Source organism: Pieris napi, chromosome 6 (assembly GCF_905475465.1).
Source record: "Pieris napi chromosome 6, ilPieNapi1.2, whole genome shotgun sequence".
In the NCBI taxonomy this organism is placed as follows: Eukaryota; Metazoa; Arthropoda; class Insecta; order Lepidoptera; family Pieridae; genus Pieris; species Pieris napi.
In genome coordinates this window covers 10,931,155-10,949,767 of record NC_062239.1, presented here as the reverse complement: position 1 = coordinate 10,949,767, position 18,613 = coordinate 10,931,155, and the positions used below count along the sequence as shown (strand labels likewise).

The 18,613-nt window shown below is 33.0% G+C and overlaps 2 protein-coding genes across 6 annotated transcripts; both read right to left on the bottom strand.

Moving 5' to 3' along the window:
* Positions 1 to 853: 853 nt before the first annotated feature.
* LOC125050039 lies at positions 854 to 8,198 on the bottom strand. The gene is made up of 8 exons (XM_047649592.1): positions 8,076 to 8,198; positions 7,288 to 7,492; positions 6,648 to 6,712; positions 5,047 to 5,115; positions 4,603 to 4,686; positions 3,839 to 4,525; positions 2,191 to 3,606; positions 854 to 2,112 (listed from the first exon to the last, which is right to left on the bottom strand). The coding sequence occupies exons 1-8, from the start codon at positions 8,116 to 8,118 to the stop codon at positions 1,184 to 1,186; spliced, it is 3,498 nt and encodes a 1,165-aa protein (XP_047505548.1). The 5' UTR covers positions 8,119 to 8,198; the 3' UTR covers positions 854 to 1,183.
* Positions 8,199 to 9,800: 1,602 nt separating this feature from the next.
* Positions 9,801 to 17,757, bottom strand: LOC125050718. Of its 5 annotated transcripts, none has more exons than XM_047650754.1 (8): positions 17,636 to 17,757; positions 16,828 to 17,169; positions 14,666 to 14,731; positions 13,855 to 13,998; positions 13,441 to 13,533; positions 13,019 to 13,165; positions 10,594 to 12,936; positions 9,801 to 10,007 (listed from the first exon to the last, which is right to left on the bottom strand). In XM_047650754.1, exons 1-8 carry the CDS (start codon positions 17,694 to 17,696, stop codon positions 9,883 to 9,885), a joined length of 3,321 nt encoding a protein of 1,106 aa, XP_047506710.1. In that variant the 5' UTR covers positions 17,697 to 17,757; the 3' UTR covers positions 9,801 to 9,882. The 5 variants fall into 5 exon arrangements, 4 of the variants coding, with proteins under 4 accessions (XP_047506710.1, XP_047506709.1, XP_047506711.1 ...); XM_047650753.1 differs by lacking the exon at positions 16,828 to 17,169 and adding an exon at positions 16,318 to 16,689 and having other exon boundaries at positions 17,636 to 17,723; XM_047650755.1 differs by lacking the exon at positions 16,828 to 17,169 and having other exon boundaries at positions 9,802 to 10,007; positions 17,636 to 17,723.
* Positions 17,758 to 18,613: the final 856 nt, after the last annotated feature.

The following is an 18,613-nucleotide window of genomic DNA, read 5'->3' as shown; positions in this document are numbered from 1 at the left end:
AAAAGGGAACAATTCCTTACAATCTATAATTATATTTGGAGCTCCAATGCAAGAAACTGTATTATAGATAACTAAGCACAGATATAAGATAGGTTCTAGAATAGGTTATATTTTTTGCGGAGATTTGTGTGATAAATTTAATTAATTCATATGATAAATTTATTCATCTTAGCAGCAGTACTAAGTCGGGGACATATATAGTTCCAATTAAAATCTTATGTAATGTAACAGAAATTACATTCACTGCGGATGTGCTGCATACTTACCTTACGTTAGTGCTAATAAGTCATTACGTCTTTATCAATTGACATTGACATTTAAAACACTAATTTAAATCAAACATAACCCAATGCCATAGTACGGTTACACTATAAATAAATTGCCTGATTTAATTCAATTCGAAGTATAGATACCGGCAAACATCTTAAACAAATGTCCTTGCCTGCGCAGAAGCGATTTTTAGGTATCACTTCGACGTGTCGATCGCGTGATTGGTAAACTATTTTTAAAAGTTATCTACGTAAAAAAAAATTTTTAGATACTTTTTTGCTCGTATGTATACGATGTGCAAGCTTTTCCACATTCCCTTGTTTAATGCTCAAGAAGTTTGCCGGTATCTGTAGTAAATTCGTAATTATCAGCCTCCCAAAGCAAAGCTCCCGAAGCAAGTATCCTTGAGTACAAAAAATTTGGTTATTTTCAAAGCAACTTTGTTTGCTTGACGACTGGATTTATAGATGTTAGATAAAAATAACTTTCCTGTTTCAGTACGATCTTTAATAAATAAAATCACTTAGACTTATCTTTTAATGCCAGTAACTATGATTAAAATTACGATATATTAAAATGAAAATAAAAGTAAACACTGCATATGTTTTGTATTTACAATAATTTAGAAAAATCTAATCACACGATGTATTCACATAAACGCGACCCTAAAGGGACCAAGAGATTGTCAGATCACGAAATAGGAGCAAGGTGAACTAGCATTTAAAATAATTATTTGATACAATTGTATGAGCGAAACGTAATAACTATTTTCAATCTAAACGTTTAGGTACAATGACATAACAATAATTATATAGTAAAATAATATTATGTGACCGAAATTAGTCGTATTAAATCTAATTAATCTCAATCGTATTTTAATTTAATCTTATGCTAGATTTAAGATGTCCTTGTTCTAAACAAAGTCTGAAAACGCATCGTTTTTATCTTCTTTTGATTCAGAGTCAACATCTGTTCTCTCTATATTATAATCGAACGAATTGAAAATGTCTATTTTCTTCAATTCTCTAGTAGACTGGATTATTGGCTTCGAATGATTTTCTAACTCTTCACTAGACATACCACTTATTGGATTAGTGTATTTATCTGCATGCCTTCTAGCAGTGCGTGTTACTTGCTGTGGTTTAGGTGTCACTTTTGTAGTTGTTTCAACTTTAAAGTCTAGATCAATGTTATCGATTTCCCAATCTTGGTGTGAGATTGTATCATTTTTGTTTTTACTATCACTAACTTCATCAACTACATCAGTTAGGCGATTAAGAACTTTTTCACGTTCTTTTTCTAAATCGATTTCAGCTTTCATGTAAACATCTTCTTTATTTCTGTGTAATTTCTTAGGTGTGACATCGATATCATCATCTTCTTCATCATCATCAGCATTATAGACTTCGTACTTATTTTTAGAGGATTTGTTGCCTGATTTTTCCTTTAAAAATGTGTCTATTGCCGTGTCGGCTGGGTTTTTGTTAAAATAAACATTGGCGGAATTTATAATTTCTTCACCAACGATTTCTGTATTTTCAATATGATTTTCTTTTATTTTATTATTATTAAAGGGGGTAGCATCCATTTCATTTCCTTTTAAACTATTTTTTTCATCAGGGTCGTAAAAAGTATCATCAAATGATTCTGTTTTTGTATGTTGGTAGTGTTTGCTTTTATTATTCTTATTATTTGCTCTACTACTAAATGATATGTTTTCTGAAGAATCGGTTGTTCTTGTAGGAGTTCTAAATGTTGTAAAGCGCACTGCATTAAATGTAATAGGTTTTATATCAGGTGCATTTTTTATTGCGTCTATTAATAAATCGATACCATCACTCACTGCGAAAAAATATTGAGTTAATATTAACTATCTTCATAATCATACAGTTTGACGGAATTGCAAAAATATACACTTACCTTGAGGGTTTACTACAGGTTTGTTCTGTTTTAACAAATATTCCATAAGTACTAATAAATAGTCAATAGCATCGTCATCACCCATAGCGTTACGTTTAACTCTCGATCTAGAACTCAGTTTTTGTCCTATTATTTGAAGTTTCCTAAGATTTTCAATTATATTTCTAGAATATGTTTCTATTTCAGAAGAATTATTAAATACCCTTTTTTCACTTACTTTTGGTTTTACACCATCTTCGTGACTTTCCGAACTTGTTAAAACATCATACATTTTTGACATAAACCTATTTTGAAGTAAGTTATAATGTAGTATTAATTTTTTTAATTTCGTTAATTTATCGTCGATTTTTGGTTTTAGGTTTATTGAGTGCTTCGCACATCTCATATTTCTTTGGTATTTCATATTATGTAATTTTGAAGCTTTGTTTTGTTTTTGAAGAATATGAATTATATCTTTCAGAGTGAATGCAAACTTTTCTAATGATTTAACGAATTCTTGAGTATTTCGTTTTACATATTTTATTTGAATTCGTTTAGTTTCAGTAATATTAGTTTTATCCTCATCAATCATGTACAAATCCCTCAAAATCTGATCTAATTTCTCAACTTCAGGTATTTCAGTTTCAGACGAGTTTCCAGTTGTATTTAATAAATGTAGCAAGCCTTTAATACTACCTACAATTTTAAAAATATTTTGTGTCTCACGATTCAGTTCTGTTAATTTAAATCGTAGCAGTTTGTCACTTAAATCAGGTTTACATAACTCAAATTTCCTGCAAAGAGTACTTAGAACATTTTTGTTATTTCTCGCATGTATAAACTTTTTAGGTCGAGGTTTAATTTTGGTTAACAAAGGCTTAAAAAAGTTTTTCAATGTTGTTACCAAACTAATTTTTTTAATCTTAGCTTTGTTTATGTCTGTACTGTTGGAATCTGTCCCATATATAATTTTATTAAATACCTTTTTGAATGTACATACTTTACCACATGAAGTATTTTGATTTTTGTCATTGATAATATTAGATTCGGTTGCATTCTCTTTATATTTCTTGTACATACGTTTATTATACTCTCTTGATAGTAACGAGTGGAGATCTTTCCACTTATCATTTAGTTTCATTCTTGAAGCAATAAAATTGTTGTGCTTTATTTTTAAATCATGAAGCTGTTTTATAAAATCCTTGTCTGTGTCATTAAAAATTGAGTGATTTAAGCTAACGTTGGCCTCTCTCATTGAATGATTAATGTCTATTTTACTGGTTAAAGGTTCAATTTTAGTTTGATTTGGGGCCATAGTACTATTGTTAAGCTCATATTTGTAATAAAGTGTTTTGGTTGAAGCAGCAGTAATATTTGATGCGTCCAACAAGTTAACTTTTGTTTCATTTCTAAGTTGAAGAGTTATAGTTGTCGTATCTGTAAATAGAGATAAACATTTTTATAGTTCTTTTGATGTAGCTAAATGTATGTTTCTTGTTATTACAACAAACATACAAAAAACATAAATGTATTTAATCTTCACTATTGTGAAGATTAAATACATTTTACTTAATTGAGTAGAAATCACCGACTACACCCATCTGCATAAATATCTTTACCCTTTTCACAGTTACAGATATATGAATATGTGAGAATGATTTAAACTTACCAACGGTAGTTACTGTTGTATTTGAATCTGATGTGGTAATGCTTCTTTTATCCCTTGTATTGTATTTCGGGTGATCTTTTTCCTTATTTACTTTAATTTTTTTTATCCAATGTTTCCTTGGTAAGTTGTTGTCCGTTTTATTTGTGCTTTTTTTCATTTTTATATCATTTCGTTTAGGCATTTGTCGTTTTTGTACTATCTTTGGTTTCATAGTATTCAGTATTTTCTGATTTTCATTCATAAGCTTTTCCACACTAGACATAACTTTTTTCACAATTGCTTCAGCTAACTTATAGGTATCATTTTTCTCTTTTACATTCTGAAGAACCTCTTTATACGCATTCCTTTTCATTTGTTGATTTGTTATTGATTTATTTTTTATAATTTTTGAGTCGATTGCCTTTTTAGTTGTTGCTTTCTGGATTTTCTTAGTAGTTTTCTTAATTTGAGTAGGCTGTTTTCCTTGTATGGTCTTTCCATTTAAATTAGGCGACCTTTTAGAAGATTTCTTTGTGTGCGTTTTATTGATAAACTTTTTAGTTGTGTTTCCCCTTTGTGTGATTTTTTCAGGTGGTATCTTCTTGAAAATATCTTTCTTCTTTGCTTTCTCTTCTTTAATATTATTTCTCTTAATATTTTTGCTTCTATACGGTCTCTTCCTTTTTTTTAATTGCTTATTGCCTTTTTCTGTAAATAAATATAATTTACAACTTTATTTCGTGAGTTTAATAATATTATCATTTTATATCCTATATATTACTTACTGTCAGGGCAGAAGCTTAAAATATGACAATCCCACCTCCCATTAGCGTCACAATCACATACTGTGCAACCGATGCACCAGTCCGCTAGAAATATGAGAAATGTATTCAATAAGTGCTTTAAAAACGAACATATACTTTATATGTAAGTAAGTATGCAGTTTTGGGGGCCTCATAGCCTAGCGGTCTTATTAAGTGGCAGCTAGGTGAGGGGTACCGGGTTCGATTCCCGGTTCGAGGGCAAGTTTTAATTTAATTTAAATTTGTTCTCGGCCTTTGGGAGGGTTGTGCGGTACCGGGCGAGTGCTTAAACCGTACAAGAAGGACACGGTCTAATTTCTAAAGGCAAGCACGAATTATAAAAAAAAGAAATATACTGACGCTGGCTAATGCACAAATCGTGCCAGAGCCATTAAAAAAAAAAAAGTATGCAGTACAACAACGGACCTGGTGGACATCCTTCACTGAAACTCGACTCGTAAGGCTTGCATTGTTCCGGCGTTCGTCTGTCAAACACTGAAATTTTTAATCACACATTAGTCTCGGTACATAATACAGCCAGATTTTGCGTGGCAGAGGAAAGTTCGCCGGATATATAAGGACTGTGATGGTGAACGCTCTTTTACATTTAGGGGGAAATAAGAAAATTTCCAAATCTATGGATTCTGAGATCGTTAAACTATCCAGATATAAACTCGCAAGTCACATGGAAATTACACTAGCCAAATTGGATTTCGAATCTACAGAGGCGTTACTACATATCTTGGTATGACTTTGAGGTCTCAAAACTAACACAGACAAAGTGCACGATCATAACAACTTTCAGCTACACTCTCAAATACATGCGCATAAACATCCATTCACACACTCATTCATTCAATTAATTTGTAACACTAAATTGATTATTATTATCTTTTTTGACGTGACAACGTCTTATAATTCGATGGAGCCGGCTGCACGCACGTAAAAACATGACTCATGCGGCGTTACCTCGCTCTGAGGCGTTCCATTAAGGCTTGAAGAGCGCTCTCGCTTGCACACAAAAATTGACATAATTGTATTTATGCGTACAAATAAATGTAACTTGATCAATTCAATTGTGATTTCCATTTACTTCCTTCTCTATATCCATAAAAAATATCTATCTAACAATTAAAATTTTCTTTTAAAGAATGCAACCACTCCATCAGTATTTTCTTATGACGTTGTCACGTTCAACTATCGTCAGTAACCGACTTTACAGACAACCGATATTTTTTTAACAGTTTTATAATTTTTAATTCAAGCCTAGGCTGGCCTAACACAAGGAGTTCAAGGTAACTTAGGGAGCCGGTAGCGCTGTTTTATACAAATATAGTATTTACTCGTTACAATTTTATCATACCATTAATGCCAAGTCACACTACACAATTTATATAAATTTACGTTTAAAAAGATATACTGTATTTTGCCGAAATCTAAATATATATAAATTACGTGTCACGTTGTTTGTCCGCTATGGACTCCTAAACTACCGAACCGATATCAATCAAATTTGCACACGGTGTGCAGTTAGATCTAACTTAAAAGATAGGATAGCTTACATCTCAATTTATACCCGCAATGTTATTTTATTGCAAAATATTTGTTTCTTATTTAATAGTCACAATTCTAACGTTTCACATATGCTACAATTTAATGGCATAACCACCATGAAGCATGGTGGTCCCCATGACTGGTGTTCTCCTACCGTTTCCCTTGAATAGTTTACTACTATGTAATATAACTAAAACCTTAGTCACAGCAACGCTTGGCCGGTCTACTAGTTTATTATATAATCAAAAGGTAAATCCTTTTTACGTAATGGAGAACGGGTGTGAAGTTAAATCGCTAATTAACTTATAATTATTGTTAATTTACAAGGATCTTGCGCAAAAATAACGAGAGGACGTACATTGCAATGCTTTGAGCGGTGTTTAAAAGATAGAAAGTCAAGGTAGGTTATTTTTTCTTTAAAACTCTGTGTCTAGAAGGTTGCTTAATGGCTAATGTGTGATCAAATAACTTACCATCTCTGGTCGCATCTCGAAAGAAAATGTCGCTAAAACCTGGACTTCGACGTTGTCTTGTCTCCCTAAGTAAATTGGAATAACAAAATCTTGAGTATCATGTAATAAAGAGCAGTGTTGGCCTAGTGACTTCAGCGCGCGAATCTCATACATACGGTCATAGGTTCGATCCCCGGCTGTACACCAATGGACTTTCTATGTGCGCATTTAACATTTGCACAAACGGTGAAGGAAAACATCTTAAGGAAACCGACATGTCTTAGACCCCAAAAGTCGACGGCGTGTGTCAGGCACTGGAGACTGATTACCTACTTGCATATTAGATTTAAAAATGATCATGAAACAGATTCAGAAATCTGAGGCCAAGACCTAAAGAGGCTGTACCGCCGACTAATTTTACTAACTTGTTTTCTTTGATAGACACCTGGATTAAAATCATTTAATTTTTTACTTATCCATCTAATTATTAAGTACTTAAATATATGTAAATATATGTTTATAGGTGTAAAATGAAGTTTATATAGTTATAATATTATAATATAAAAAAATTATACACGATAGATAACACTCGAAAACATTTGAATAACTAAATCATTTATAATTATGTAATTTTATAAGTAAAACATTAATTATTATTTACCTTTTTCCGTAATGTCGATAGTCTTTGTGATCACATCTACTGTTGTCTCGTCTCCAGCAGACGGCTGAGGTGTTCTCCTTGCAGAAGCAGAGCAGACAGGGTCCAGGTTCTAGCGCGTTTGGCACCGGATCACGTTGGAAAAAGTAGCCAACATCGGGGCAGGAGTCGATGGTCTTGATTATATGTTTTGCCTGATGTGGTACTTCTTTGAAGAAGTAAAAAAACATACTGAATAATCAAAACATCATACGATTATAACATAATAGCGATGATACATACAATCCGCGCTATTATCATTTGATATATATTATATATCAAATTGCGATTTAAGGATAATATACATCTTACCGACCGTAGCCACCAGCCATTAGGTATTCAGGCTCCAGTCAATGGTTAGACTGGTTGAAGATCCTCTCTTTTGGTTTCAATTATACCACCCTTCCACACAATATTTAGCTTTCCTTTTAATTTATCACGCCGAGTTAATGAATTAGTTTTCGTTCCATAATTTTCGTTAGGGCACAAAAAAACTGAAGCTTTTTTTATAGAACAGGCATCAAACGGGCAGGGGGCTCACCTCATGTTGAGTGATACCGGCCTATGAACACTTTCAATGCCAGAGGGCCGCGAGTGCGTTGCCGGCCTTTCAAATTCTCACTCCTATTTCAGTAGACGAGCTAACAATGGCGTAAAGGATAGCTTACGGCTGAGAGTATTGAATCCAGGCCGTAGTTTTATTTCTTTCTAGTTGCTTAGTTAATATTCTGATTACTCTTTGATATGCTTACCAGTAGCGGTGGATTGCTGGAACAAGAGCAGTAGTAGCAACATACTTGTAACCAACTGAAATCACGCCAATCGATAGCTCAATGCGTGTTTGTAAACACTGCATTTTAATGTTTCTTCAGGGGTGAACTTTCTCCAAAATTAGATTATAATAATAACGTAATAAACTTCCCATAGAATATGTCAGAAATTTGCATTCATATCCTTTAAAAATAAAATAAATTAAATACAATAATTTTTTAAATTAAAATACTTTAGCGTAATTGTACCCTGACTTAATTTTAATTAAAAATGCCGTTGAGCAACCACTATGTGTAAATTGATAATAAAACGCAGTATAGTATTTCATAAATGCAGTATAATATAATCATTTTAATAAATTGCATTAAAAAAGACTTAATCACTAATTAAGATTATTATAACCTGTCTTTTTTAACAAAATAAGCAAATCGAAACTAATACTTACGCGATGTAAGTTACGGCAATAGGTTCTATCCGCATTTATTTGGAACATAAGGCCCCTTTTCTTTTCCTTATATTAAAGTCTATACAATGTAGCAGCCCTTTAAACGAGTGTAAACACGTTCATATTACGTTATGCCTATTGTTCCGATGGCCACGTCCGCTCGAGCGCTGCTTGCGATCTCTGGTGAGGAAGTTACAAGTATTTTCACCCGATTTTGCTCGTAAAAATGCTTAAACTAATGGCAAAAAGCATGAGCACTTGTCTTTTCCACCGTTTATTGAGTCCCATATTCAATATTTACGTCAAATTATTGAAGCGATCAGTTGTTGCTATTTAAAATCGAAACGATTTGAAAAATTTGAGTTCGAAGTCACAAATAGTGCATCACACAGTTACCTTGTTAAGTCAAAAACGATGCAACAATATGTTTTCCCTATAAATATGTACCTTGACATATCTAAGTGTACAATACGAAATCAGTATGCGCTAAGTATCCAGAACGTATACGATTTTGACTTGAGTTACAGTTTGCGCCCTCCCTAAACCTCGACTTTTACCTAGAAAATCGGGAAAATGTTTTCTTCAACCTGTCTTTGTATTAGTATTATACGTAGGTACATTACCCTTGTTTATTTTTATAGCTCTGCTTGCCGTGTTGTCTCAAGAAAGCTTGCAAAATGCGATGCCCAAACAGGAAGGAATATGGAGTTGCCGATATTTACAAAATTACGAACCAGAACTGTTACTAGTACATGGCAATGACGAAGCGATTGATAACAATTTCTTTCATAAATTGAAAAAAGTAATAAAGAAATCTAAACAAGGCATTAAAGAACTTTTAAGAAAGAGAGAAGAGAAGAAAATTTTAAAGAAACAACAATTAGATGAAATGTCAAGGATAAATTCTTTGAAATATGAACAAATTATGCAAAAATGGCAAATGAAGTTGAATGTTTTGCCCCGTAAAAAGAGATCAGCAAATGAACTGCAAAATTTCTTCAATCGTATTAAAAATATAATACCAGGTTATTTGCGTGGAAAAGTAAAACCCGTTGTTGATAAAAAGAAAGGAAATGTGTCGAGAAGCACTAAAAGGCACCATGGTGTGTGTTTTCTGATTATTTTTCTGAAGCTTATTAATTCAAAATATTAAATTTTATTTTATAAATTTCCATTGCAGGGCGCAGATCACGAAAACCCCATCAAAAACGTCATACAACCTTAAAAACGACAACAGTACGACAAATGTGAAATAGTTAAGGAATATTTAATAAAAATATATTCATTATAAAATTTATTTAGTAATAAAAAGTACAAAACAATAAATTAGTGTCACTTGCTTCTTATTTTGTAAAGATAATGTCTTCAGAGTTACCCTGAAAGCCTTTCCCTCCAATTTTAAGCAAGGGTTCCTTCATTGCATTGAGAATAGCAACCTTTGTATTTTCGTTATTTACTTTTCGTCTCCCTAAAAAAAGTCCCTTACGATTACCTTCGTTAGTTAATAAACAAACTTTAGCTTCTGTAAAGCATTGAATGCTTCAGCAGTTTTAGCCTAATGGTCAAGCGTCAAACGAAGCTCGACGTTCCGGCTGAGCCCCAGCATAAATTCGGTAGAAAAGCGGCATTTATTAGGCGAATTCTTAGACTTTAGGTATGTATTTCCCGCAAACACTGGTCATACATATTATCTACCTTTATAGTCCTAATTTAAAACTAAAGACAAGATAAGAAGTACAGAAATAAGAAAGGAAACAAAAATTATTGATGCACTATTCCATTGCAAGAAACTTAAGAGGGAATGGCGGTAACAAGGTGGAATAATCAGGGAAAAGAAAGAGAGGTCACCTTCTAGCACGATGGACTGACTGAAGATTAGGAGAAAAATGCTCAAGATAGTGAGAGATAGAGCCAGTTGGAAGAGGCTTATACTCTATTGAAAACAATACACATAATTGTAACTTTCGTAAATATGGATTTTCGTAAATATGTTTCAAGAAATAAATGAGGCTTAATAATTATTATTATTGTTGTTAAAGCATTGTTTTACTTACCCATTCGTCTTGTCTGTGGTACATTTATGACCAATTTGCTTTCTACTAAGATTTGATATAGCTCCTTCGCAAGTCTACTATTACCGTTACGTAATGCTATCAAAGCTCGTTTTCCAATGTTATAATTAAGATCATTCTCGTTGATCCCTTCTTCTTCTTTTATTTTTAGGTACAGCTGAATACGGTTAAGCATTAGTTGATTCATTATCTGTTCTCTAGTTAACTTTATATTTCTATTTGTTTGCTGTTTAATGTAATTATGTTGGATTAGAGGCGTTCTTTCTGATTTCAATTCTAACAATTTTGGAAGTGGCTTTGCCATCTTATTGTCTGTTTTATTTAAATTTCTAAGTACGTTGTTGCTTAACTTTATATTCGTTTCTGTATTATCTATAAATTCTACAACATCTTTAAAATTTTCAGAAGATATTTGTTTCAAACTACTAAATGATCTTTCTATTTCAGTTAACACATTACTATGCCGTGTTACATCTGCTTGCAAGGTTTTTAACAACATTCTTTTTTTATAGGCGGGTATAACAGATAGCAACGCATAGTTTTTATATGTACCACTTAGTTTTTCTATGTTTTCTATTATTTTCTTTAAATCACCGTAAGATTTAGATTTATCCAGCTGAAATCTACGTGATTTACTTCTTGTAAAATCCATGTTTTTTAATATACGCTCCCAAACTCTAGCTGATGTTGATCGCTCTCCCAGGTCACTTCTTCTTGTTAAGGAGTTAGATCTAAACTCTATTTGTAATGCATCTATTAACTTTTCAATGTTATCTATGGGCAAACCATCGTCCTTCTTAGTTGGAGACATCTCTAAAGATTCTTTATTTTTATTATTGTCACCAATTAAATGACTTATGCATGGTAAGATGTCTGTAATATTTATTTCCCTTCCATGATTTCCACGTTCATTCTGTAGTTCAGCTAAATCATAAATAATGGATTGTAGGTGGGTTTTAAGCCTTTCTTTAGCTGAAGCAAGTTTTACGGGTTCTAGTTCTTTTGATTTTCTTAGTAGCTGAAAACCTTTAGTAGTTGTAGGCTTCATGGTAGTTGATGCAGTAGTCTTTTGAGGTACAATTAGTTTTTCTATATCAAGTAAAGATTTACCACTAAGCAACTTAGTAATACTTTCGATTACGTTTCCTTTTATGCCTACTAGATTTTCGTCGAAAATTTCTGAATTAGCAGCTATTTTGCTAAGTAAGCAGTTTGGATTATTTTTTATATGATTTAAGTAATCTAAAATAATTTTATCTTTAGCAGAGACTGATAAACTACTGAATAGTTGGCCCTTTAACTGTTGTTCATCTTTCAGTTGATGAAGTTTATTAATTTTGTTAATCATTCTTTTAGAGTGCCTATAAGGTAATAATAGTTTCGTTACCTTTTCTAAAACTTTTCCGAATAAATTAAACTTATTGTTATTGTTATCTGATAAATTCTCATCTGAAGATTGCTTTGAAGCTGCATCTACCTTTTCTCTCAAACTGTTCAGTGCTCTCTGTGTGTTATCGAACTTTTTTATTAAATTTAAAACATCTGTTAACTTTTCTGCTACATCGGAATGATCTACAGTTTTTGAATCAGTCTTTTTTGGTTTGTTGAAATTATTTTCTGTAGACTTGCTTGTTGTACTTTTGTTGCACTTTTTGTTGACATCAAAAATATTGTTACTTGACTTATTTTCTAAATCATCGGTCTCCAGAGTTTCGCATATAGTAATATTACGCAAATTTTTATTTTTATTAAGAGAATGAGACAGCTTTTCTAGTGCATTTTTCAGAAACAATTCTTGTCTCGCATTTAGTGGTTCTTTAAACAATTCAAGGAGATCATTTATTTTTTGGTGTTTCAATGAATCAGATTCAAAAGACTCGCTTGAATCTTTATCCATATTCCAAAGTTTATTTAATAAATTTCCAGCTATGAATGCCATCGCCGTCAGGGTATCATTTTCTGGAGTAAATGTTATATTAGACATTGGAATAGCATTTTTATCGCCAATTATTTCTTTGCCCTTCTTTAATTCATTTACTACTATCTTTGACAAATTTTGATCTTTTGTGGCTTGTGAATAATTTCCCATTATGTTACGTATCTGCTCTTTGTTACTTAAGTTTGATTTATCATTGCTATGAGGAGGTGAATCAATTTTATTTTCAGCGATGTGATGTTCATAGTCTTGGGGTTGATTATATTCAATATGCAATGAGCTTAACTCAGTTTTGTCATAACCGACATTTTTCCTCCTTGTCGATAACTCTTTCCCATTTACTTTCCTTGCCTCAATTGTCCCAGATTTATTTGAGTTTCTTAATGTATCTGAAAGGTAACAGAAAGTGCTATACAAATTTACAGAAAAACTAAAATATTCCTTAAATTAGGGCCTACATTAGGGTTATACCTTCGTTTATTTCATCGACTGTGTTATGAAATTTGACAGTCTCATTTTCTACACTTTTCACAGAAACCGTATCTACGGATCTTTTAAGTCGCTCGTTTCTATCCATGAATTTTTCAAAAGTTTCTTCATAAGGAAACTCATCTGGAACTATCAAGAAACATTAAAAATTGATCTCCGCATAAATTCAATTTTACATAGCTCACCTGGTGTTTGAAAATTATGGAAATGAATACACAAGTGCGTAAGTGCAATATTTATTTAAAGAAGTGCATCAGTGCTAATCTTTTACGGCAATTAAATACCCTGAAAGAATAATAACAATAGTAACAGTACAATATTTAGATTCGTGTGTTTAATATTTGGTCAATATTTGCAGAACATTTAAATGAAATTGGAAGTAAAAACCTTCTTAAAATAATTACCTATCAGAGTATCAAAGTCAGATTTCGGCGGCGGAGGAGCAAATCGGTGTAATTTTCGTTTTTCCTTCATCTTCCTCTGTCTTTCTTTTACTTCTATAAATCAAACATGGTTAATATTAAATGACTTATAATCTTATATGTTTTGATCTACTACTAACGAGCCAAGCGTGTACATTTTGTTCACTCAGATTTTATAAGTTTGATAAGCCCAGTGATTTCCTAAATAGTCACGCTTCAAGAGTATACCCAGACGCAAGCACTCTCTTCAACATTTAGATTACATCCATTAATATATTTCTTCATTTATTCTGTTGTGCGCAAGTGGTTAATATCGAGTGAAAATAAAATCCTCTATAATTTAAAGCACTCCGATAACCCAGTACACATACATTAAAAGTTTCATTTATATCTCACCTGAAAACAATATGTTGACCGTGTCAGTGATGGTATTGCTTTTATCATCATTATCATCTACATCATTGCACTCAAAGACCTCCTGGCAGGACCACTTTCCTTCGGCAGTACAGCTGCATCTTGTGCAACCACCACACATGTTTTCTAATTGAAATATACACAATATTACTTCGAAAATATAAATCATTTGTATTTTATCTAAACAAATATACTGTATGTATTCACAATTTTCTTAACCTATACATATTAATCATAATAATAATTAGAAATGAATAAATAGAAAAGTAATACAAATTTGAAAAGTTTAGTCCCGTCTACCTTTAACTCTGGCTTTCCTCGCTGTATTGCGATACTTATTCTTTGAGCGAGGAAAGCACCAGCTCTGGGGTCACCAGTAGTATCTACCAGGCGCCAACTTATATCTTTAATTAGCGCCTATGCACTTCAACCCTATGGCCCAAGAGTCTGTACTCCAAAGGGAACAAAATCGAAGTTGGAGGAAAGACTCGTATCATTTTCGGCCTCTTCTGCAGCCGCCCTAGCTTTTTTGCTTGTCCGAGGAAGGCGAGACGGGGTAAACGTGTCCACACAAGTATCATCCTATACCAAGGCCCGTCCCATCCTCCAAGGGATCAACGATCCAATTATACATTGAAATAGAAGATATTAACTAATAATTCTGCTATTAATATATGTATGCAATAAAAGTATACGCCTTTTAATATTATTTTAATAAATTTGATAACAATTTATGTAGATTTTTTAGAATACATTTCAGATAAAATTAGTAACTTGTACAAAAAAAGCTTACCATCTGAACAGTCCGAGTATTGTGACACAAACGGAACACACTTATCCTCATCTGCTTTGTCTCCAACTAAAATTATCAATTGTTATAAGGAAACAAAAAGACTCCTACAAGATAAATTGCCTGTATCTGTCACTGATTTAAAGAATGGTTAAAAAACCTGGTTAGTTTTAGAATATTTAATGCTCTTCAGAAAAGAAAACTATCAGTCTTACAAAATGAGACTTTAAGAAATAGTGGGCTCTTATTTAAAGTCTTTTATAACGATCTTAAAGTGAAACAGATATATTTCTGCCTGTTTGATATTTTTCTCATGTTTAGAAGATTAGACTTCTTCAAAATGATTATTTAATTCATTCAGTTCAGGAGTATCTGGTTAAACACTGTCAACTCCCAATAAATACCGATAGCGGTAGGTCTGCTCTCGGGTTACAAAATTAATCTGGATTATCTTACAGCTATAAACTATAAAACAAAATACTAAAAAAAATCTCTTAAAATATCGTGATGGTGCCAGTGCAGTTGAAAATAAATAAAAACGGTGAGAATAAACGTGCTCATTAAATCAAGTGCTATTTGTGAAAAAGCAATATCTCCAATCGACGAAAGTGGGAAAAAAAACTATTCTGTATGTAATAAAACTTTATTCAATAAAAAAATAAAAAAGGAAACTATACATCTCAGAGACAACAATAGACACGGTAATTTAAACACAGATTTCAAAAATCACACAACACTTATTTTCGCTATTCAAAATTATAAAATGCGACAGAATGCGACAAATTCAATCATTATTGACAATAAAGTCCGCATAGTCCCCAAGCGGACTGCCTCCAAGAATGTTCTCCTTTGGGATCTTTCTTCGCATCTGACGTATTTTGCTTCTTACATGGGCATGCATACTCCTTCGGTGGCCGTCCGGATGGTTGCAGCACAAAGTATCTCCTCCTGCAACCAATCTTACATTTAGAAACCAAAAAAACACATGCGAAAACTGGAAACCGTTTTGCAAGATTGGAAACAGGAGTTAATAAACACAAAAAAAAATTACTAATTCACATTATAATTGTTGTAAACTCTCCCGAAACGTTGTCGCTAAGCACGCGTGTGAAGTAAGGCCAGGTTTACACGGCATTGTCCTGCACGTTTTTTTGCAGTATACGTCTTAACAAATAGATAGTGGCCCATATATTGTACATAGACCCATTCACATGGCGTTTGTACTGCAAAATATCGTACACCGTTTATACGTTCAAACGAATACTCAACGGACTTGTCAAGCAAATCGAATGAACTTTAACGTTAATTTCGTATAGAGGGTCACATAATATAGTTCTGCCTCGCTCACTGAGACAACTGTGTGGAGATCGCGGCTATTCTTATTTTACACGAATGAAAATCTACCATGTGAACACCCGGGTAGTACGTTAAAAAACGAATACAAAGAAAACGTGCAGAACAATGCCGTGACCCAATCTAAGGTTTGTTTGATCGGTATCTTTTATAATACAATACTATTTGGTAAAATTTAATATAACTAACGTCGACTTAAGTCAAAATTGAAAATATAAAAAAACCGAAACCGAACACGAAAAAACTAAAGTCAATTGGAGATATCAAGTGTTTATGGAAGAACTAGCCCAAGCAAATCCTACCCTTTTCTAGCAAAGAAAACATTGAATCATCCATCGTCCTGCGTAGTCTATAAGAGAGTTGCTGAAAGTAGCCAGGTCTATCCTGTTTAAACAACGTCGCATATCTGTCTCTCATTGCGTTCGGTTCCTTAATGACCCTATAATATTCACAGAACCAAGGGTCTCTATTTATACAGCTCGCGGCTTTAGCATCAACGGAACACACGCAGTAGAAACAGACATCAATATTATCGTAGTCCAAAAGTGAATCGATTTCACTTGGGACATCTATATCCGTGTCGTTGGCGGTCAAACTGTTACTGTAGTATGAAGTGCCTCGCAAACATTTGGACTTCGCCTCGTATGGAATCTCATCTCTATGCCAGATGTAATCTAATATCACAGAAAAGAAGTAAAGTTAGATACCTATAAACCATTATTGTAGATCCCTAAGCTATATTTCTAATATATGTAACTCTGTTTTTCTGTAATCCGAGAAACATTTCAACTGCACTGTCCATGACCACAAACCTCGCCTAATCCGATAAGCCAAAGTTCTGTCATGAGCGTACGGCAGCCCTTTAGCCATATCTTCTCTTATTAGAGCTAGTCGAAGGCATTCATTTATATTTTTAGCTGGTCTTTGAGAGCAGTACTCGTCTTTCCCTTCAGCAGAACACACACAAATCTGGCAGGTCTCATCTTTTACGCCTGTATTCATGTGTGTTCGTCTCATTTCTTCATATTCTTCATCAGAATAATAGGTCTTGTTTTTGGGTTGCTCTATTCTAATTACTGTCCTACCGGGCTTGCATTTTAGAACTTCATGTTTGGATTCGTCTATCTCAGAAGGCGGTTCTTTGTAAGTATCATCTATAAAGCCGTTACAGAATATCTTAAGCTAATAATTTTATTTTGAAGGCGCAAATTGTTGTCTACTAAGTCATTATCTGTGAAACAGCCACAAAATCGCACTTTTTAACTTCGTAATTTTCTACAGCGCAGCATAAAACATTATGCAAACTCCTGAAATTCGAGACCTTAAATAACAAATAATCTAAAAAGTTACAGCCTGTCGTACTTTAATAGCAACGTTGTTATTCCGAGTAGGAACAACAATAATTGAAAAGAAATTTATATTATTTGGTTTTCTAAGCATGTCTTTGTTATAAGCATTTATGTACCTACGTAGATTTCGTAACAATATATTATTGTTTTCGTATTTGTGTCCACTACGATAACTAAAATTAAACTGGTTTATACTTTAATAATAGATGCTTAATGAAACTCACTTTTTCAAAATATACCTACGTAAGGATAGATTATAAGATAAACTTACCGCATTGTGCCAATCCAAGCAAAGCTAGTAATGCAAAGATCAATAGCACTCTCTTGTCCATGGTTAAACACTATTTTATGTTAAGAATTGTGCACTTTATATGACTCGCATGTATTGATTTGATGAATTTTTATTTTTAAGACAGGGACGAACTTAAGTAAATTTATGAAAAATCTTAGTTTTTTATGACAGGAGGCAAAGCAGCAGGTGGGTCACATAAAATTAACTAACCTCCGCCCTTAGATACCTGCAACACTAAGTGGCTTGCAAGTGCGTTGTCGGCCTTTAAAGTAACCCTTCTCTTAAAGGCCCCCAAGTAGTAAATGTTCGGAAATAGCTGTCTCATGGCAGATACATTACAAAAAGGCATATAATTAAGTCATCAAATAATCTCGGAGATGCTGTCTCATGTTTTTCTCATGATGGTCACGAAGCTAGGTAGCATTCGCTATCTTCTTGTTTTTATCACCCCATGTTGATATGCTTTTCTTATCCAACGGATCATTGAATTTTTAAGTTTTCACTGTGATTCGTTAAGTTTGAGTGATGCAGATCAATTAAAAATATTTTTTTGATCGCCTTTTCGACATCAATCTGATGATAAAGTACTAGTATTTGTGTCGAACATTTTTGTTAAGACTGAATGCCATTTGGCATAAGGGGATATACCTGTCGCAATGTCAAAAAACGCAAATTACTATTAGTTGCATCAACCTATCTCCTGCAATACCCAAAAAACAATTATGATAACTTACAGGAAATCTAAAACTGTTACAGTCTATAAAAATCCATTTGATTAATAAAAGTAAATTTGTTTTCTAAATTATTTTTTTTTTTATATAATAGGGGGGCAAACGAGCTTGCGGGACGACCAAAAAGGGCAGTCTACGCAGCCCATAGACACCCATTTTTAGTGGGTGCTTTGCCGGCCTTTAAAGTCTGGCCTTTACAAATTCCTATACTGATATTTTGTAAAAT

What these genes read in the sequence shown, in the direction of transcription:
- LOC125050039 (XM_047649592.1), bottom strand. Translation starts at nt 8,118, where the DNA reads ATGTTGCTACTACTGCTCTTGTTCCAGCAATCCACCGCTACTG. An exon ending in TCGAGATGCGACCAGAGATG is followed by an intron (nt 5,116 to 6,647) that starts GTAAGTTATTTG and finishes TAAAAATTTCAG; the next exon opens with TGTTTGACAGACGAACGCCG. An exon ending in TACAACAGTAACTACCGTTG is followed by an intron (nt 3,607 to 3,838) that starts GTAAGTTTAAAT and finishes CTCTATTTACAG; the next exon opens with ATACGACAACTATAACTCTT.
- LOC125050718 (XM_047650753.1), bottom strand. Translation starts at nt 17,696, where the DNA reads ATGGACAAGAGAGTGCTATTGATCTTTGCATTACTAGCTTTGCTTGGA. An exon ending in AGTCGATGAAATAAACGAAG is followed by an intron (nt 12,937 to 13,018) that starts GTATAACCCTAA and finishes GTTACCTTTCAG; the next exon opens with ATACATTAAGAAACTCAAAT. An exon ending in ACCACAGACAAGACGAATGG is followed by an intron (nt 10,008 to 10,593) that starts GTAAGTAAAACA and finishes GACTTTTTTTAG; the next exon opens with GGAGACGAAAAGTAAATAAC.